This window comes from Halichoerus grypus, chromosome 6 (genome assembly GCF_964656455.1).
Source record: "Halichoerus grypus chromosome 6, mHalGry1.hap1.1, whole genome shotgun sequence".
NCBI classification, from domain to species: domain Eukaryota; kingdom Metazoa; phylum Chordata; class Mammalia; order Carnivora; family Phocidae; genus Halichoerus; species Halichoerus grypus.
In genome coordinates, this window is record NC_135717.1 from 39,732,720 (window position 1) to 39,754,057 (window position 21,338).

At 65.2% G+C, this 21,338-nt stretch overlaps 1 protein-coding gene across 2 annotated transcripts in view; it reads right to left on the reverse strand.

The window, feature by feature from the left end:
* Positions 1-21,017, reverse strand: part of CACNA1H (calcium voltage-gated channel subunit alpha1 H) — a 60,052-nt gene extending 39,035 nt beyond the window's left edge. For both annotated transcript variants that reach the window (XM_078075009.1, XM_078075008.1), the window contains exon 1: positions 20,592-21,017. In XM_078075009.1, the coding sequence (XP_077931135.1) occupies positions 20,592-20,893 (302 nt within the window). In that variant the 5' untranslated portion in view covers positions 20,894-21,017. The remainder of the gene's footprint in view (positions 1-20,591) is intronic.
* Between the last annotated feature and the right edge of the window lie 321 nt (positions 21,018-21,338).

Below are 21,338 nucleotides of genomic sequence, written 5' to 3' on the forward strand. Positions count from 1 at the left end.
CCGGCCTGCATGACGCCCACATTTCACACAACACGGCGCTTCCCAGACTGAAATTCTTTACGTTGAGAACCCTGCTGAGGCATGAAGCCAGCCAGTTTGCAGAGAAGTCCAGAGCGCCACACGCAGAGCCAGGTGCAGCCCCCGTGACTGGAGAGGGGGCTGGCCAGGGGTGCACCAGCCCCTAGATGGCCACCAGGATGTCCCTAAAGCACGGCAGCCCCGGGCCACGTCCAGACAGGACCCGGAGGCAGAGCCCAGGCTGTCAGGGGTGGTGAGGGTGGGAGGACCTGGTGGGAGATGGGGACCCAGCGGCTGCTGACACAGCTGTGGGTCAGTGGAGCACCCCTGCCTGAGACCACCCGGCTCTACTCCGGACGGGCCCACCACCTACAGTGCACCACCTGCCTTCTGCCTAGGAGCACTTCTCTTCATGCCTCAAAACCCACACTGAGGGCTCCTCGACCTCACTCATTTACTGAGCACCGGCTCTGTGCCGGGACTGCTCCGGGTCCCTGGACGAGGGCCAGCCTTCACGGAGCCAGCCCGAAGACGATGAGGAACGGGTGACGCGTCCAGCAGTCAAATGCCAGCAAGGACGGCGTCCAGCAAGGACGGACATCAATGCGGTGAGGACTGCCCCGGGCCTAAGCAAGGGGTAAGGGTGAGCCTCCAGCCTGTGCCCAGGCCCGGCAGGGGGAGCAGGGGGGCAATGGCAGAATAGCAGGGACAGGACGACCTGCGGGTGGGCAGAGCCGGGGCCAGTGACATGGCAGTGTCCCAAGTTCTCAAGACAACCCCTACTCCTCACCCCTGCACAGCACTGGACAGTGAGGAGAGAGCCCTGTAGGACCCCCTGCCCCACCCCTGGGGCCTCCTGGGCCTCCTCAGAGCACACCTTGCTCAACCCTCATGGAAGAACAGAGCCTCAGGAAAGCCCCGCACACAGCAGGCTTCGCTTAGGACGTACACTTGTGCGCACACAGTAGGCTCTCACGTTATGTGGGGCTGGGGCTCAGGCCTGTGCACACAGTGAATCTCCCTCAGTGGAGCCCCACCCCAGCTGGGGCCATGGGCACAGGCTTCTGCACACAGTAGGGCCTCACCTTCCAGGAGTCACGCCCCCAGTAAAGCCTCCCTGGAAGGACAGGCCTGAGTCCCTGGTGCCCTGTGCCCAGCCTCCTGGCACATAGCTGACGGCCCGGGCCGCCTGCCCCCCAGCCCCAACCGCAGGCTGGCCCTGGGGAGTCTTGCAGCCACGCGGCATGCTGGTCGGCCTAGCCTGGCTCCCCTCCAGCCGCCCAAGTCCAAGCTGATCCCCTAATAACTCGATCCATTATGTCGGAGTGGAGTTCCTGGAAACCAGCAGGAAAGGGAAGGCTTCTGTGATTCATCGGAGCCATTTTTAAAACCAACAACGGGGCACCTCTCCCCTCCCCAGGGCAGTGGGCCGGCCATGCTCACTGTTGCCGCCCCGGCCAGGAGGCACCGGGCGCCCCGAGGGGTGGTGGCCACAAGCACGGCTGGACCCCAGCGGCCTGGGCAGAGCCGTGTCCCCCCCGCCCAGAGCCATGGCCCCATCCCTCCCTCCTCCGGCTTGGCAGAAGCCCGCTCCCCCCGCCCCCGCCCCGAGGTCAGCCTGGCTGGGGGTCAGGCTGCCCAGCAGTGGAGGTTTCTGTGTGCTGCCCCCAGCCCCCCCACCGGGGAGGCACACAGCCAAGTGGGACACGGAGCGAAATTCACATCGGGCTGCCCGTGTGTGCTATTCCCGTGTCCTTGGGTCCAGTCCCCACCGAGGGGGGGCTCCAGGAGGAAATGGGGCCAAGAGGAGGGAGGGGGCCGGGTGGGGGCTGCGCGGCCCAGAGTGACCCACCCAGAGTGGGTGGGCAGTCAGGCCCCTGGGAACTCCATGCGCATGTTCTCAGGGACCGCGGACACCTGCCTCCGTACGACGGGGACGCAGGCATCATGTCCACCCCAGGAGGCGCAGACGGGGGTCCTCCTCACTTGCATCACGCCCTGGGGAGCCTCCCCATGGCTTCCTGAACTGACCCCACAGCAGCAGAAGGGGTCCGGATTCCTCCATGGAGGCGGGCAGGTGAGACTCGCAAAACTGTGCGACGCTCCCTTCATGCTCAGCCTCCGTGTTGCCACAGAAGACACGCTAACACGCAACTGGTTCATTATCGTTCTGAATGTATTACCTCCTGAGGACTTCCAGATCCGTCATTTTCCAATTCTAATAAGGTGAACGGCAAGATGAGCTCCCAGGGCCCAGTCCATCTGCAGAGCCCACAGCGTGGGGACTCCCGTCTCAGGGGGCGCCAGACACGGCAGCTCGCGGGTCGTCAGCAAACACGCTCCAGCAAATGGGCGCAAGTCACCTCGAGCCAGGGGCTCCCGTGCTCCGAAGGACGTCCCCCGTTGCCCAGGGACCCCCCCGGACGGTGCATAGCCCCTGCACGGTGTACCCCGAGTCCTGACTGGCCTCCAGAACCACCAGGCCGCGATATGCCTCCAACACCCACAGGGACCCAAGCGCTTCCGGGCCCTTCCAGCCACAGGAAGGGGTCCCCACGCCCCCTACACGGCACGGGTCAGTGGCCCCACCCCAGGCTTCCCCCGCCAGACTCGCCTGAGCAGGCACCGCGGGGCTGGGCCTGAAGGTCCCCGGTGGCAACGAGGCCCACCCTCCCGGGCAGGAGCCCCACAGCCCGCCCCGCCCCACCCCGCCTTGAGGGCTGGCTGCTGGCAGAGGGCCGCGGCGTGTCTCCCTGGCTGTAGGAAGCCGGCACAGAGGAAGCTGGGGCTTTCATAATAAATCCCGTAATTAGGGAATCCCTGAGCTCTTAGGAGCGCGGGCACGTGGTCACGTGCTGTGCCCACGTCTCGGGGTTCCCTCCGCCCGTCGCGTGGCGTGCTGCCCCGGGGGAGGGGGGCTTGGAAGGTCGGGGAGCAGGCAGGACCTGGGGACGCGGAGCTCTGGAGGTAACGCAAGGCCTGTTCACACTCAGACACAGAACGCACGTTTTGGAGGAGCCTCTGACAGTCTCCACCCCTCCTGCACATTTCTGGAAGCTTCCATGAGGTCGAGGCTCAGGAGTGTGAGGGTCTGCAATATGGCTGCCGGCTCCATGTGGGGCAGAGGCCCGGGGCAGGCTGGACCTCGGGACGGCGGCCAGCAGGTGGGCTGAGGGAAAGGGGCCGCTGTGGGGTCTGGGAAGCTTCAGGCAGGCCAGGGCCGGCCCCAAACAGCCTGGCCAGCTTTTCCAGGGACAGTGTGTCACCAACCCCCTTTCCCGGTTTTGGCCTGGCCCTCGTACCCCCCTGGGGCCCCCTGGGAGGCCCCCCACAGCGGCAGGCCCCTGGACCTCCAGGGGCACTAGCCCCAAGGAGTGGGGCTGCCCAGGAGGCATCCGCGAGGAAGGGGCCGCCGGGTAACATGGGGACCCACCCCCCTAGGGCTCTGTGGGAGAATGGGGCGGAGGAACTATGCACCAGTGCAGGTGGGGTACTCACAGTGACACAGGCCTGGGGTGGGTCCAGGACAGGGCAGCCAGAGCTGGGTCAGGATGATGGGGGCTGGGAGGGCTGGGGCAGAGCTAGACTTGGGGACCTGGCCAGCACAGCCTGCCGGCCCCGGGGCTTAGTCTCCAAGAGCTGCAGGACCCTGGGCTAGTCTCCCTAACCCTGAAATGCAGCTTCCCAGCCCAGTGCTGAGGGACCCCCCAATCCCCATGCTCTCTAGCTGTGAGTTACCACAGGGACACCCCAAAGGCAAGGAGCCGAGGGGGAGGCCCACACAGGAAACAGGAGAGCGAGGTGTTCACCCCGCCCCCACCGAGCACCCCTGCAGAGCAGGTGCCAGGAGGGGGCACCAGAAGGGGTGCAAGCCCGGTTGGCATAGCAACCAGGAAGCCAGCCGGGGCCTCAAGCAGATCGTTGAGAAACGCGTATTTCCTGATTAAAGTCGGAAAGATGACACTGATCCTAGGGCAGCCATGGGGGACGGGGGGAGCTCTGCTCGGGGGAGCAGTTTAGACGCTTTTAACGACCGGGTCCGCACCCCCGCCCTCCCCGTGTCTCTCTTTTACGGTAAAACTCCCAGCCTGACTGGAGACCACAGCCCGGCTGCCAGAGTCCTCAGAACGCCCAGGTCTCACGAGCCCGCCTGCCCGCCCTCCCCTGTTCCTGGACCGCCGGCCATGGGCCCTGGAAAGGCCGGAGGGCGTGGGGAGGGGTTTCCCCTCTTGGGGGGCAGGTGGTGCCTGGCTGACCACACAAAGACACATGGAGTGCGGGGGGCTGGACAGAGGCGGGCCCCCCTCCCGGTGCCCACCAGGCGGCTGGAGCGTGCTGGAGGCGGGCGGCGCCCTCCGGGGGGGGGGGGGGCACCGTCTCGTCCCGCCGGCCTCCAGAGCTCTGCAGATAAACAGTCTAAATTAGGAATTAAAACATGCCTTGTTCCCACCAGCCGGCAGGCCGTATTTCAAACGTGCAGGAAACACTCCTACTGCAGCCATGAGCCCCAAACGTCCCAATGTGATTCTGCAAGATCGCCCAAGCGGGGGGGGGCCTGGAGGGGGTCCCGCGCCCCTGCTACCACGGCAGTTGGGCTGCCCTGCCTGGACCTCCCGTCAGCCCCCAAGAAGACAGGAGGGAGTATCCCACAGCAGGGCTCCTCCCGCTGCCCCCTGGAACGTTCCTGGGGGCCACACAGCAGGCATGGGGAGCCCCGTGGCCATCTGTGGAGGGTACAGGCCTGGAACAAGACCCCACTCCCTGCCCAGAGGGAGGCCTGGGTGGGCACGGAGTGCAGACTCCCATCCTCAGGCACTGCCTGGGACTCAGGGAGGGGGGCAGGTTGTGGGGAGCCCCTTCCTCCCTGAGCTCCGGTCCAGGGCTCCCCCCGCCTGAGGCTTCCTGCCCAGCCTGCTCCCCATGGGACCTGCAGGGGTCCTGCCTGGAACAGGGTGCTGCTCTGGGACAGAGGGAGCTCCGTGGTGGAATTCCAGGCATCAGTGAGCAGAACGGAGGGGCCCACTCCAGAATTCCAGATGCCTGCCCAGGCTGGGGGCTGTCTGCTCTGCCAGGGGTCAGCGGGTGGGCCTGGGGGCAGGGGAGGGCCGCTGGGGCTAGTCCAGGGGACGCCACCTTCCCCGGGGGTGGGCCTGGGAGAGGACTTGGGGCCAAGGCCAAGGTGGGAAAAGGTGGCATGTCAGGAATGGGGAGCACGGAGGCAGGGGGTGAGGCTGCACCAGAGGGCGGGTCCCTCCCAGAGGCCCCTGCCCAACACAGCCACCGCCTGAGTCTCCCCAGAGCAGGGAGGAGAAGCTGCTTTCTGGTGTGTCTGCTCCAATCTCTTCCCCAGCCCCCCACGCAGGGGACTGGCCAGGCACGGGCCCTGGGGCCCGTCCCTCTCGGGCTGTCCCCACCCCACACCCCTGTCAATCCCAGCCACAGCAAGCGTGGCAACTGTGAGAGGGACGTGGTCTGACCCACAGAACCCCGCCGGGGGAGTGGACACCAGGGCTCGCTCCAAACACCACCCAGCTGCCTCAGGCTGGGAGGGTCACCGAGCCCTGGGAAACACCCCACTCACACGGCCACTCACCAAATGTCCACTTAGACACCCCGGTCACAGAGGAATCACGGCTGCCCAGCCCTTCTGCCTGGGATCAATGTCTCCATGAGCAAGTTGAGACTGACATTCCTTCAGGAAACAAACCAGTCAGCGCTAAGAAGCCAGACTGGGACCACGGTGGCCGCTGACGCGCCGTGCAGATGCCCGTGGGGGCCGCAGGCATGAAGCCATCAGGCTCGGCTCTGGCAGAGAGCGGGGCAGGAAGGGCCCCTGGCTGACGTGTGCAGGGGGGCCACGGGCCCCCAGCGGGGGCCACCCTCTGATGTAACAGCTGTCCTCAGCCCATGGTGGCAGCCCAGGGAGGGGACACCCGAGGCTGAGACATGCTACAGGAGGGGACAGGGTCCAGGAGGCTTTCAGGTCTCCTCGCCCCACCTGCACCCATCCCTCTGCCCACCGGCCGCTCAGCTGAGAAAGTGGAGCAGTTCCCAGACCCCATTACCACCCTCGGGACAAAACCCCAGCCTCTCGTCTAACAGACGTCCCATGATTCCTGGTCGGCCCAGCCTGAGAAAGGTCCAGGCCGGGCCTGGTGGGACCTGGAGACCCAGACGCAACCACAGGTCAAGGCTGAGGAGCTCCAATGGCGACGTGGGGAGCGGAGACCTCGGCTGGGGTCACCGCCCAGCAGCCCACCTCCCTCCCTTCTCTGGCCCCCACTCCCCAGCAAAACCCCAGGACTGTGGCCCCTTGACATCAGATCAGTCTGCCATCTAAAATTGCCTAGAACCTTCTGCACATCCTTCCCTGCTGCCCTGAGCACCCCTGAGCCATCAGCCTCGGGCCCCGGGCAGTGGCATCCCCAGAGGCAGGAGGGCCCTCCAGGACCTGAGACCCCTGCCTGGGCTCTGCTCCACATGCTGCCTGGTGGGCGGGGGCACCATGGGGCTGCAGGGCCGCCTCCCCCCTCACCCAAGGTCAGCAGGACCCTGCGAGGGCGCTGTCAATGGAAGGAAGCCCTGGGCAAAGCCACATGGAGGCTGTGTGTCTACGCCCAGGGGCTGTGAGAACAAGTGTTGCCCCAGTGAGCCCCACGTCAGGCCCACCGTTTGACACTCACTGACCAGGGTATCTTGGAGCGGGGTGTTCCCAGGGGGCCCCAGGGCGGGCAGAAGCTGGACTGAGGGGCTGTGGCCAGAGGAGCCCACGTAGGCCGGGAACCCTGCTCAGTGCTCCGGGGGGCTCGGGGAGACCAGAGAGCCCCAGAGCGGATGACAGGACCCCGCCAGGACCACGGGGGCGCTGGGGAGCGGCCTTCCCCAGAACCTCCCATGCGGAAACCCTCCGAACGGAACTATGCTTGGAGATGAGCGTTTCAACAGGACGTTTAGGTAAAATAAGACCTAATCCAGCATCCCCGATGTCCTTGTAACGGGGAGAACAAGACACAGACACGCACAGAGGAAGGACACCGGAAGGAGCTAGCCCCATCCACGCCTGGGTCTCGGACGCCCAGCATACAGCACCAGGACACGATAAACGTCTGTGCTGTGTGTCGGCTGGAGTCCCTTGTCATGGCAGCCCAAGCCCACGGGCAGAGACAAGCCAGCCCCACACCGAGGGAGTCGGGAGAGGGTGCCCCCAGCCGCTCCCTGAGCTGCACTCAGAGCTCACCTGCAGTGGGGGAGGGGGCTCGCAGGGGAATCGGGGCCCACAAAACACACTGGGCACCGCCCTCACGGAGACCCCCATTCCTACCAGAGCTGTGTGGAGACTGCCTCCTCCAGGAAGCCCTCCCTGCACCACCCCATCTCCTATGGGGACAACTGTGCAGAGCCGCCTGCCTCCCACCTGGCACCCACTCAGGCAACCGGAGGGTGTCCCAGAGTGGCCGCTGAAAGAGCCCAAATAACCAAGTCAGCAGCCTCCCCGCCCGGCTGGCTCTGTCGGAGAGCTGGGCCCAGGGCCGACGGCCAGACTACTGACAGCAGGGTCCGTCCGCTCCAGGTGACTGAGCTGGGGGTCCTGCACAGACACTCGGGGGCAGGAAGCAAGGAGGGGCTCAAGGACACGCAGCACCGTCGCCCACCGCACGGGCTCCCGGGGCTGAGCCGACAGCGTGGATGGTCACCGTGGGCATTCCACACGTACCTCCTGCCTGTCAAGATGGGCTGGGGGCTGCCGGAATGCACCCTGGCCTCGGAGGACTCACATCCACCTTGCAGGCTGCAGGCGTCCACGCTCCTTCTACAACGTTCTCCCACCGCCAGGCCTAGGCCACACGGAGGCCTGGGTGCCGGCCCAGGGGCCCAGGCCACCTCCCACGGCCCTGAGTGGCGCACGGCTCCCCCACTCAGCATTTACGGAGCGCCCACTACGGGCCAGCCCTCCACCTGCAGCACGTGTGGTGAGCCCAGCGAAGAACTGACCCTCCACCGCTTCTCTTCCCAGCAAACACCACGGGATCCAGGTGCCCGTTTCCCGTGGCTGTGGGACCACACGTGGGGCCCGTGGGGTGGGGAGGGCAGGTTGCTCGTGGAGATGAGTGTCTGGGGAGGCTGGGGGCCCAGGGTCTGCATTCCGGGAGCAGCCCTGCGCTCGCTAAATTGCTTTATGTAAGTCGGGCCAGGCCAGGAAACCAGGAGCCCCGGCTGGGGATTAGTGACAGGCGTTGCCACGGCAACCTGATTAGTGGGAAACATGTCGTCTCTGAGAGTGCAGGGCTGCTAGGCAAAGGTAAAAGGAACCCCAGAGATTCATTAGCAACAGGTTCCCATGGCAACCGCTCCAAGCTCATTAATAATTTTTTTTCTTATTCCAAGTGTGGGTGTTGAAATTCTCCAGAGGGCTGAAGAAGGAACGGATGCCGGACGGACACGCACACACACACGCACACGCCAGTTCCTCCCACCTGCTGCCCGGCACCACCCCGCCCGGCACACGCCTCGCCCCACCTGTGTGTCCATGTGGAGTCAGGACACGAGGCCTAGCAGGCCCCTTGGTTTCGATGGCCCCGCCCTGCCTGGGCGGTCCCTCACAGGGAGATCCAGATCGGGGGGCTGCCAAGACCACCTCCCAGGGGATGCCCCAAAGTGTCCACAGGAAGGGAGGCGGGGAGCGTCCTGCTCACACAGCGTCAGGCTGGGCATGGCGCCTGACGCTCGCCGGCTGCGTCCTTGGGGACGGCCGCCAAAGCTACTACTGAGCTACTCAGAGACCCCATGTTTGGCGGAGCCTAACAAGCAGACACCGCCTTGGAAAACACGTCAGCAGGTCCACGCACGATTCCACACAGCAATTCCGCTCTCGGGTACGTACCCAAGAACACCGAAAACGGGTCCAAACAGAACTCACATACGTCTGCACGGCTGGTCTGCTCACAGCACCCTGAAGGTGGAAAGAGCCCAAGAGCCCACCAACGCTGGCACGGACATGCCGTGGTCCATCCACACAGCGGGACACAGGTCAGCCACCAAGGAGAATGAAGCCCTGACATGTGCTACGGCGTGGCCCCAGCTGGAGAACATGACGCTTAGAGATGGAAGCCACGTGCAAAGAACCACGCGGTGTGGGATTCCATTTCTATGAAACGCCCAGAAGAGTCAGATCCAGGGACACAATGCAGATCAGGGGCCGCCAGGGGCTGGGGTCTCTCTGGGAGGACGAGAAAGTTCCAAAATTGACAGTGAGGGCCGCACAGCTCTGTGGGGACAGTAAAAACCAGTGAATCATGTGCTTTCTGTGTGAGTTGGGAGAGGACACATCTGTGACAGCACGAGTGGGCGTCTGCTCAGAATTCCAGAGGCCGTGCAGGGACCTGCCCTGAGCTGCACCTCCCCAGCGGGACACAGACCTCAGGTGCTGTGTGCCCCCCAGGGCTGACACCGAGGCAGGGCCCCCCAGCTCCACCCTGGCCAGGCGCCCCACCCCCCCCCCCGAGAAAACGTGACAATGCAGGGAATCCCCGCTGCTGAGGGGCGGTTGCTGGGTCTGAGTCGGCGGACGGGACGCTTCTCCCTGTGCTGCCCGTCCGGGAGCCGGCTCCGGAGCGGAGGAACACGGAGACACACTGTCAGCGGGCACACGGGCCCGTTCCACACTCCACCCGCGTGCTGCCATTCACGGCCCAGGACAGCCCCTGACCCGATTCGGAGCCGCAAAGCCGGGGGGCTGCTGGGTCACGCTGAACAGGGGGGTGACAGGTCTGGCCCCAGAGGCAGAGAAAGGAACGTGGCGGGGCAGGAGGCCTGTCTGCACGTCAGGACGGGGCAGTGTGCAGGGACGGCAGCCCCCCTGCGAGTGCTCAGGGGTCAGCCTGGGCCCTCCAAACCCCCAAAGCCCAGACACGCCTCCTCTCTGTCCCAGTGCCCCCTCCCCCGGGCCTACCCTGCCTCTGCCCACAGGCTCCTGTGGTCTGCATCCCCCTCCTTAACCAAGTGACCCCTGTTTCACGGCAGATTAAAAACAAACAGACAAAAGCTCTGGAACATTAGAAACTGTCAGGAACGCCCGGTTCTAAAACGTGACGCCGTGGTCTGTGGTTTTGGGTCTGTAAGCCTGCGCCCCAGGCCTGCCCGGTGCCCACATCCCTGGTGCTGATTCTGACTTCTGAAACGTTCCGGGGACGGTGGCATGGGCCTCCAGGCCCCAAGCAGTCACGGCTGAGAGGGACCAGGTGCAGAGTTCCCAGGTGGCGGCCCCATCCCCCCACACTCGGCCAGTGTCCCCCCCACCCTACTCTCCCCATATCCCGTCTGCCTGCACCTTCCCATGTCCCTGCCCCCGCTGGCAGCCAGCAGCCCCCTCTTGGCCTCCTGACGGCGGGGCCGTGCGCCCCGAGTGATGTGTCCTTCAGGTCCCGGGTGCCCCTGAACCAGATCTCCGCGAGAGGCGCCTGCAGGGCACTCTGGCTAGCTCAGAACTTCAGGAGCTGGGCCTGCCACGCCCGAGGGCACATCACACGCGTGCCAGATACAGCTGGCCAGCCTGTGGCCAGAGCCGCATGGTTGCCCTCCCAGCAGCCCAGGCCCCAGGCCGTGTCCCAGTCCGCATCCACAAGGCGCTAATGCAGGCTGACTCATCAGACTGCGGCCGGCTGGCGACCGGTGCAAAGACAAAGGGACGCAGCAGGCGGACGATGCCGCGTGGCCCCCACCTGGTCCAGGGGACGCCCTCTGTGCCTCCAGACACAAGCTCCGTCTCTGCGGGGGGCTGGGCCTGCCAACAGCACTGGACACTCCCAGGGCACACAGAAGCCCGGTGCCCCTTCCAGGCCCACCACCCGATGCCCTCCATGCCAGGTCCCTGAGCCCACTGCCCTTCACAGGGCACGCCGGGGCCCACCCACCACCCGCCCACCCCTCTGCCCACGGTCACCCCTGCAGCCTGGGAGCAACCATCTCCCCGGCCTTCATGCCCTGGCCCCAGGAGGGCCTGGCTCTCATCCAGCCCCCCCCCCCCCACCACACAGCCAGGCCGTGCCACGGCACCCTGAACGAGGCCCCGGGAAGCTAGGGGTCACCAGGAAGGCAGCACACCCTCCTCACCCAAGAATGGAGAGATGGACTCTGGGGTTGGGGGAGGGTCCTCAGGGAGCCCACCCCAGACTGGGGACAATCTCTTCTCTGGCCCCCCCCTGCCCCTCCGTGGCTTCTCAGAGGGGAACAGGGCCAGCCCCCCAGAGTCTCTGCCGCTACAGGGTGGGTCCCCAGCTGGGAATCCAGCCCCGGCAGCCGCCCTCACTGCCCCTGCAGAAAGCCATCTGCCTGACCGCAGGTCACAGAACGGAGTCAGGCTGGGCTCGACCTGGGGCTCCGTCTATGGCCCTGACACCCTACCTGTATGTCCCTGGGGCTGCAGGGAAGCACGGGGGGAAGGGGGGGACACTGGCGGAGTGAGGGCCTCAGACTCCAGAGGGATCTCCGTGGACCCTGTCCTGGGGGGGATAGGCCAGCCCGGCGGAAAGAGACCTGCAGAACTGACATCACGGATGAATACTTCCCTGGGGAAGCGCCCCCAAGCCGACGGCCCCCCAGGAACCCCGGAGGACATGGGCACAGAGACTGGAGCAGTCCCTGTCCCTCCTCACTGTGGAGCCCGGCATCTGACACCCTTACGGGGCCCAGAGCAGAGGGACCCCCTAGGCTCACAGCCTACCCCTGCCTCGCTGCCTGTGACTTCAGGGGCACACACTCCGTCTACCCCAAATTGCTCAGATGACTGACTGATTTCACAGTCGGTTTTCCTTCTCCCCGGGTGGCTCCTTGTCAGACAGCCTGACACGGCACAGCTGAGTGTGATTCATCTTAAAAAGGACTCCCTCCCGTCAAGACACCCAGCACCTCCTCTTTCTCCCTCTGGGGGGACAGCGGAGGGCACGCTCAGGGTGTGCGAGGTGGGGCAGGGGAATTCAGCCCGGAGGTGTCGGCATGCTGCCTCCTTCCGGGGACCCCCAGGTTCTGGCGGCTGCAGGAAAGCCTGGGCATCTGCGGACCCATCACCCCAACATCTACCTCCACCTTCACATGACCCTATGCTTAGTCTGCATCTGTCTTTCCTCCTCTCCTGAGCACACGGCCACCGTGCCCAGGGCCCCCCAACTCCAGACTGACCTTGTCTCATGTCGGCTATATACACAAAGACCCAACTTCCACAGAAATCCACGTTCTGAGGTTCCTGGTGGACGTGAACTCGGGGGATACTATTCCTGCCAGCACATTGGCTCACATGTGCCCGCTGGTGTGGACAACGTGCACACCCCCAGAGCCACCCCAGGCCTGGGTGAGGAGGAACAGGGAGGAGGAACAGGGACTGCTCCAGTCTCTATGCCCGTGTCCTCCGGGGTTCCTGGGGGGCCATCGGCTTGGGGGAGCCTGCCCCTGACCCAGCCTGGTGGCTCTGCCCAGGCCGCCCCAAAATGCCCTGGTGTAAGGAGGGGCACCACCTCTGCCGAGCCCCCAACACCGCCACCTTCGCACTTCTGTTTCCCTTTGCCCCCTCCATCGGCTCCCTGGGGCCAGCGAGGACCCCTCCCCGGGCCAGCGCCAAGGGCAGAGCCCCAGATGATGCACCATAACCAAATCCACAAAGGTCACAAAAGGCCGTGCAGCTGGGAAGCTGGAGGTCACCCAGGAGGCAGAAGGGGTTCAAAGATCGCCCCTGGGGCTCCAAGTGGGCAGTGTGGGTCGTGGCCTCAAGCCTGGTGCCAGTAACACCTCCCTGAGAACCTGGGGGGCTTGCTCCCAAGGCGCCACCCAAAGGCCATCAGGGAAGACCCTGACCCTAACCGTCCCCGACAAGCCCGGTCCCTCCAGCCCAGGGGGTACGCGGCACTCCGACCACGGTCCAGCTGGCGGCCCCCAGCTCCCCGGCCTCCCCCGCCAGCCGAGACCTCACGCTGCTGCTCCAGTGGGTGGGGGTCGAATGGGGATGGGAGGTGCGGGAACCCAGCGGCCCACAGACAGCCAGGACGCAGGCCCCTCCCTCAGACCACGAAACACAACCCCAGGACGTGTCCTTGTCCACCACGGCCCTCAGCTTCGGGGTGGTGGCCCAAGTGGCCCCAGCCTCTGACACAGGGATGGGGTCTGGAGTAGGAGGCCCCCCCAAGCTCAGAAACTACCTCTGCCTCGCCGCCTTGGACCTCAGGGTCACATATCGTGTCCACCCCAACAGCTCTGCTCTCTTCCTAATAGAACATGCCCCTCAGCCTCTCCCTGCCTCGTTCACGTGTCCAAGACTGCTCACCCCACATGCAGGCCGGGGCTAGGGGACCCCAGGGAGGCCCGCGTGCTCTCAGAGCTGGGGACGGGATGGAACGAAGCCCAGGGGTCTTCAGGGCCCTCTCCCTGGCCAGCCGTGGACTGGACTGGGCCCTTCACCTACTGATCAGGGCCCCTGTGAACCCCACACTATCTGACCAAAGAGACAATCGGGACCATGTGAGGGAAAACCGAAACAGGTATGGGGCCACCACTGGGCTGCAGGAAGGGGTGCTAGGAACACTCAAGGAATCCCGGAAGGCTCTGGGGCCCTCCTGGGGTGAGGGGGCTCTGACTTCGGGCTACCCTCCCTGCAGAAATGTTGTTGTCCCCCACCCTCTGCCCCACGGCCAGCAAGGAGCTGAGACACCGGGTCCCGCTGGGCCACACCCTCCACACCAACGTCCCCACTGTCCAGTGCTCTGACCTTCCCTAGACTGGGGAGAGGGGAGGAACTGGCAGAGCCCAGAACAGAGAGGACAGCGTGACAAAGCAGGCTGGCCGCCGCCGGCCAAGCACGTCTCTGCACCGTGCCAGAGGCCGGCTTCGCTCAGCTCCAGCAAGACGGGGGACGGCACCCACCCAGGGGGACGCACCTGTCCCGGGCTCTGAGCAGGCCAGGAGAGCTGCTGGCCCCTGAGCAGCCCCGAGCATGACCACCCGGCCCACCCACGCCTGCCCCTCGCGGGTCAAGTGCTCTCGTAACATCAGCTCCCTCTTCTGCGTAAGCAGTCTGGATGGCCGATGCGGGGGCCTGGCCTGGGGCTGCCTGTGAGCGAGAGGGCAGGCAGGACTGGGGACACACCTGTACTGGTCTGGACCTGGGGGCAGTCAGGGGGTCACCAGGCTCACCCTGGGCAGTACCCAGACTTCAGGAGCCTGGGGAGGGGCGTTCTGAGGTCCCCCTTCTGCCCTCAAATTTGGCTGAGAAAGGCCATGGTTGAGACTGGGGAACGGGTTGGGGGGGGGCTGCTCTGGGAAACGGACTTGGTCCTCTCATGCATCACACGGAAGAACACGGGGTGCTCGCGGAGCCCCCGAAATCCTCCCACACCCAGGAGCTGCTCGGGGCCGGAGACACAGACAGCTCACATCACAAGGCTCCCCGCTGCCTGCCGGTGAGCACAGAGGTGGCAGCGTCCCCACCCCGCTCACTCTGATTTCGCGCACTCATCAGCGGTCCTGCTAATCACCAGTCCAGGCTCTGACAGCTCCCCCTGCAGCACAGGGACCAGGGAGACTCAGCCTTGCCTCCCCTGCCCGGCGTGCGTCTGTTCCGGGGGGGCCCTGTGAGCAGGGTGAGGAGCTGCTACTCGCTCGGTGGAGACAGCACGGCAGAGGGCCCCCATCTGTCATCCGCGGCAGGCACGGTGCTCTGGGGACGGTGCCCGAACCTGCTGCCAACTCTCAAGGGCTGGGCTGTTTTCCTCTGCACCCCATCCTGTCTGGGAATCCGGGCCCTAAATCGCCTGACTCCACTCCCCGTGTCTACTTGCTGGAGAGTCAACCTGGGCCCACGTGACTCAGGGTTGTTCCTGGTCGTGTCAAATCAGCCCCTGAGAAGAGAGTAACCGGGTCCTCTGCGACCCTCACTTAAACACCTGCTTGCCAAGAGAAAGAGAAAGCCCGTTCCTGACCAGGCCTCCAGCGCGGGGGGACAGGGGACGGGGGCGGGACATGAGGACAACGCAGATGCAGAGTTAACATCTCCCGCCTGACCTTGACGGCTTGGGGCTGAGGTCTGGCCCCCGCTGGCCGGGCTGAGCGGGGCTGAGCGGGGCTGAGCGGGGACGAGCAGGGGCAGCGCGGCTGTCTGACAGGCCGGCCCATCCCCCGCATTCCTCCGCATCCTGACCCTGGACCAGGAGTCCTGCCAGGCGCTCCGGGAGGCAGCTGTCTGGCCCGCTGCACCACAGGAAGGCACAGGGAGCTCCCTGGACCCCTCTGAGTGCTCCGCCATGCCAGGGGGATGGGACAGGCACAGGGTCTGAGAGCCTCCCCTGACAGGCTGGCACCAGCCGTGTCCTCGCCCTGGGCGTCGTGGGCATGGTAGGGGAGCCCCAGCACCTTCCCATCTCCCGGCCTCGGCCCCTGCGGCGCCCTCCACGGGGTCTTCTCTCCCTGCCTCTCCTCGATTTTTCCCTGAGCCTGGTCCCCACACCGCCCCTCCCTTGAGGAGTGAGCCCAACTCCAGCTGGAGGCAGAAGCGTTCCCTGAGACCCCAGCTAGCCCATCACCCTGCCCACCATGCTCATAGGCCTCTCCTGGCCTCCCCGCCTCCCCTCGCCTTAACCTCACAGCAAAAGCCGAACAGCTCCAGGCTCACAGATCCATTCCACCTGCCTCAGGACCTTTGCTTGTGCCGTTCCCCTCCGGGGGATGTTCCTGCTCCCTATCCTCCCACACTGCTTTCTATGTCCGCTCAGCTGCTGCAACCTCCCTGGCCCCCAGCCCCGAACAGCCTCCATCTGGTCCACCCAGCCCAGCGCCTCCACCGAGATCAGGCCAGCCAAGCTCTACTGCAGAATGGCCGAGGGCAGGACACGCTGAGCATGCAGCGGGAGCTCCTCGAGTCCTATGGGGAACCACAGTGGGCCCAGAGCGAGGACCAGCACAGAGCTCAGGCCAGGAGGTTTGTTGAGTGAGGACACCTTCCGGCGGGTGTTCACAGGAGCCCCAGCCTGGCTCTGCACCGCGCCCCCGAGTCCCCCTGCAACCCCCCAGGCCCTCCCCAGGGTCCAGCTGGGCTGCAGATGTGGGGGCGGGGGCCATGCACAGAGCATTTAATCAGCGCTTCCTGGCCTCTGCCAACGAATCAGGCTGCCAGTGAGCTCAACGAACACCAACTGTTTGCCCAGCTCAGGGCCCCACAGGTGCCTGCGTGGGGGCACAGGGCAAGCCCGAAAGTCTAGGCCGCCGCAGAGAGAACAAGGCCTTGGCCACGACCCTTCCTGGGCAGTCCCGAGGAAGCAGCAGAGATGCGGAAAGCCAGGTCCCTCCCAGCAGACAAACCTCAACGCACGCTAATTCTCCTTCCACTGCCCGCCCCCCTGGCAGACTGACGCTGCCACAGATCTGGACCTTTCGTCAGAGTAGGATCCCCAATGATCAAAGCTTTCCACCTCCTCGTGGGAAGCAGAAACCCTTACAAAACCCATAAAAGCCTTCCTGTTCCTTCTCTACTACCAGTGCCTATCCATCCACACAGCCCAGCCCAACCTCACTTCCTCCAGGAAGCCCTCCTTAACAGCCCAGAAGAGCACACCTCGCAGACCAGCTCTCACTCAGGGGCCGACAGGAGGTCAGGCCCACATCCAGGGCCCCCCCACCAAGCCCTCCAGCCACACTAAGAACAGGGCTCCCCCAACCCTGCCTCTGGCAGGTACTCTGCGACCTGCCTCGCTCCGCTGCCCTCCCCAGCTCTCCAGGGCAATGGCCCATCCCCGTGGAGCCCCCACGACCATATCCCTGTCTCTGCTCATGCCAGCCTGGAGCAGGAACAGGCCCATCCCAGCCAGGCACACGGTCAGGACTCAGTGTGAACGTGAGAGAACAGCAGTGGAGTCCAGACACACAGACCACTCACGGTCCCTCCTTCCTTCTTCAATCAGAGAAAGTCAAGGAGCCACCGGGAGGCTGGCCTGCAGGGTGGGGAGCCCGGGGCCCGTGCAGACATGCCATGCCCTGGCCAGCCCACAGAGGTGAGGCCCCCCCGCTCTGGGCACACCACTTCTGCCTTCACATCCTCTAACTCTACTAGGGACGGGATGGCCTTCCCATCAGCCCACCCCAGGCCCGCCCAGCGCCTCCTGAGAACCCCTCAAGGACTCCCCCGAGGGGCCGGCCTGGGGACTCCAAGTCCAGGCAAACAGACATGTGGGTGCCAGGAGGACAGGGGCCCGGGTCCAGGAACAAGGTGCTGGGATGAGGAGGAGCTTGGAAGGGGAGCACCCCCAGGCCTGGGTCCCCTGAGCACGTGAAGCCAGCCCTGTGCGTCAGACAAAGTACGCAGAGGATCATGACCACGAGGTCAGGAAGGTGAGGACAACCTGTAACTATCCTGTTCAATTCCGGTCTGCAGGAGCAGAGTGGGCTGCAGGATGGAGGAAGGGTCCAGCCCTGTTCTAAGTCAATGCCCCCAGTGTCCTCGCCAGGACACCCACACCCACTGTGAGCCCCACGTGCCGGTGGTGGCTGGATGGCTTGAAGCATCGGCTTTCATGAGACGCCTTTAAAAGCTTGGACTCGTCCAGCCTCACGCCCCTGCCCAACGCAGGGGCCTGAGAGTCCGACTGGGCTCACCCAGCTCTGCCCTCCGGCAGCTGCGTGACCTTGGTGTGTCCTCTGGCTTCTCCAAGCCCTACGTTGAGGCGCACCGGGCACCTGGTCCCTGGGAGGCAACTCCTAGAGGTGCATGCCACCCCTGAGCCCCCAAGTGCCTCCTTGGCCACCTCCTGGTCCCTTAACACCCTTGCTGGGCTGCAGCCGGCCTCCCTGGGGCCCCCCTTCCCAAGCAGTGAGCATCCCTGGAGGCCCCGCCCGGCCTGGGTGCTAGGACGCAGCAGCTGCGTGGCAGGCAGGCGCGGAGTCAGGAACCCTGGGGGAGCCTGGGCAGAACATAACCCAGCCACGCAGGCTACAACACACAGATCCCACCCACCTTCCTCTATAAATAAACCTGTGTAGGAGAAACAGTGCTTGCCCCAAAAGTTCCACCACGATTGTATTTTCAAAAAAGCAAGTCAATCGATAAGGACGCGATTTGCCCTTGTAGGCTCCTCCGCCGGGCGTCGGGGGTCCCCCTTAAAGACAAAGCAGATCATGCGTGATTGTCCGTGCCAGGGTCATGCGCTCGGGGGTTCCCGAGAGCTCGGGGGCTTAGGGAAGGCCCCTTCCTGCATTCCAGTCCCTGAATGAATCCCAGCGTGGGGCCGGGCTCCAGGACTTCAGCTGGGATTCTGCCAGCCTCCAGGGACTGTGGGTTCCCAGAGCAAACCCAATTATCCCACTTCGTTCTCTGACTTTGTCCCCTGCAACAGGGGAGGCTTCATGGAAAGACAGGGCAGCCAGGGAGCTGGAGGGCACAGGAGCACCCTCTGTGTGCCCGAGGTCAATCTGCTGACCCCCAGGAATCTGGAGTGCTCTGGAAAGCTGTGCTGAGGCCCACAGGATCCCCGGGGGGAACCAGTCCCCACCTGTCCAGGCGTGCCAGCTTATTTTAGGTTTGCCCCAGAGCCAACACACACCCCCATAGCCCTGGCCTGGCGTCTGCCGGAGGTCAGCAGCCGTCCCCACGAGGCCGAAGGCCGTGATGTGCCCACCCCTCCTTGACAGATGCAGGATTTCCACAGAACACGAGTCAGCTGATCCTGGTATCTGAGCCCCTCAAACCCCTGCCAGTGCCCTCCGCCTACAGCCTGATGGCCCTCCTGCTCCCAGAGCCACAGGGCATCCTCCTCCTTGGGTCAGGAGGACACGCAGAGACAAGGACGCCAGCACACAGTCCTGCCGGCCCCATCCCCCAAGCCCCTTTGGGCTTCACCCTACCTGCGTGAGGCACCCCTGCCCCACTCCCCTACACTGAGTAACACACACACACACACACACACACACGCCTGTCGGGCGTCCTCAGGGACACAACCCGCCTGAAGTGCCCGGAGCACCCAGCACCCCTGCAAGACTCTCTCAGCCTCCAGGGCCCAGAGCAGACAGACACGGGGGCTGTCAAAAGAGACAAAGTGCAGGCCTCACTGGGCTCTTTCCCTATCTGGTCTCTGCACACGCTTGGAAATGCCGAACGCACAAAGTCGGCCGCCAGTCCCGTCTCAGCCCAGGGTCCTCAGACACATATAGCCCCGTCACCCACCACACCACCCAGCCACGCCACCCTCCTGCCAACACGAGGTGGCCGGGCCATCTGCAGGCTGGAGTTCCAGAAACAGGACAAACCAAGCCTCAACACCTGGGGATGCCCCCTGAGGGTGTAGGACGGAGGCAGCCAGTATACTGCCAGGCCCCCAGCTGGCCCTTGGGCTGAGACTATGACCCCCTTCTTCACAACCGGGAGGTAAACCGGACTCAGCCGATGTTTGGATTTGGGGATAAAAGCAGCATGGATTTTATTACTTTTTTGGGGTACAAATTCCTGTTTTACGTTTCATATTTATATAGTTAAACACACAAAGTAGGAAATATATACACACACGTTGCTGGTTTAGCCTCTGCCTTGATTTTGACAAATAAAGTTTACTTGCAGGTCCCCACCTCGGTCAACTCCCACCACGCGGCCACACCCCCCACCCCGCTGCCCCCATCTGTCCAGAATGTCCAATCCCCCCACAACAAAGAGCTGGAAGGCTCAGCACCCACAGCCCGGCCGCCTGAAAACCGGTTCCCATCACCAGAGAAAAACCAGCAGGGCAGGACCCAGTACCAACCGGAGCCCACCTGGACAGCCCCCAAACACCATCTGCTGGGGGGCCACCAAACCTGCCACCTGCATCCCAGAAGTGCCCCCTGGCCGACCCAACACCACTCTGGAACCTTCTCTGAAAGTCTGTGCCACTGTGGCCAGAAGCAGAGAGGGGGCCCCATCCTCCAAGGCCAGGAAAAGCCCTAGGGGAAGGGACTCAAGAGCGCAGAGCCAGCTGCGTCCCTGCCCCCCATCCCCAGCTGCGCATGACTTAAATCAGCCCCAGCACCGAGTTCAGCCTGGAGAAGTGAGTTCACAACCAACGTCACGGCACGTCTCCGTGGAAAAGGGCCGGCAAACTCGCACCGCCTCCCGGCCCCACGGGTCTCCCGCGACGCTATGAACCGCAAAGCACAAGCTGAAAACTTTGCTCCCCTTACTCTACTTCCTTCCGGCCTCCCCCTCCCCAACGAGGGTCCCGTCTGTGGCGGACATTCCGTTAGCCCAGGGGACAGCACTCCGGTCCTGACCGCCACCCAAGGAGCACAGGGAGTTCCGACTTCCCGCCCTGCCGACCCGTCTTCCCCTCCAAGCTCGTGGTAGCCTCGCCGCTTCTCTCCCACCCTCTCCCATCCCGCGCTAGCTCGGGACCGGGGACGCTCCGATCGGGTATGGAGCGATGCCCCCGTTGCCGTCACTCCCCTGCCCTGCGCTCCACGCGCGCCCAGCCCGCTCCGGGTCCAACGAGTCCGATCTCGCGGGGGCCACGCGGAGAAGATCCCGCGCGCTGGACCCTCATGTCCCGCATGGCCGTAGCCCGGCGGCCCTGGAAGGATATGGGTTACAGACCAGCCGGAGACACCAGCTGCGCGGCCGCGTGGTCTGCCCGAGGCAGAAGAAGACCGTGGCCGCCAGCGCCGGGTACGGGACGGGCTGCTCCTCGTCGGCGCCCAGCTCCGCGCTGCGCTCGGCCGCCGGGCTCTCGGGGGGCGATGCGCCGGGCCCGCACCCCGGCTCCGCCTCCCGCCCCGGCACCCCGGGGCTCCCCGGGGCCGGCCCTACCGCCGCCGCCTCCGGGCCCGGGGCCGGAGCACCCAGGGGCACTCGGACCTCGTCGGCCGCCTGCGCGCCCTCGGTCATGGTGGCAGCGGGCAGCACCTGCGGGGTGACAGGCGGTGACCGGGACCCGGGAACGACACCCCTCGCCCGCCTCGGGCACAGCGGAGCTGCGGGAACAGCCGCGGTCGCCGGGATGTCTTTGTCTTCCCTTATTAGAGACAAATGCGCCCCCCGCCCCGCCCCCCCCCTCCGGCGAGGGCTGGGCCGCCCCTCCCCCACCGCCGGGGCGGGGGCCCCAGGAGCCCCCTCTCCGGTCCCTCTAAGTTGAAGAGGGTCCCGCCGCGCAGTGGGGCGCGCGTCCCCGCCGTGTCTCACCTCGCTCCGGCGGCCGGCGGCGTCCCCGCGGGCATCGCCCGGGCGGCGCGGTCACCGCGGACCCGGCACGGCGCTCAGCCCCGGCTGGAGCGCGCCGCCCCCGGCCCCGAGCCCCCGGCCCCGGCCCGCCGGGTCGGCTCCCGCTCCGGCT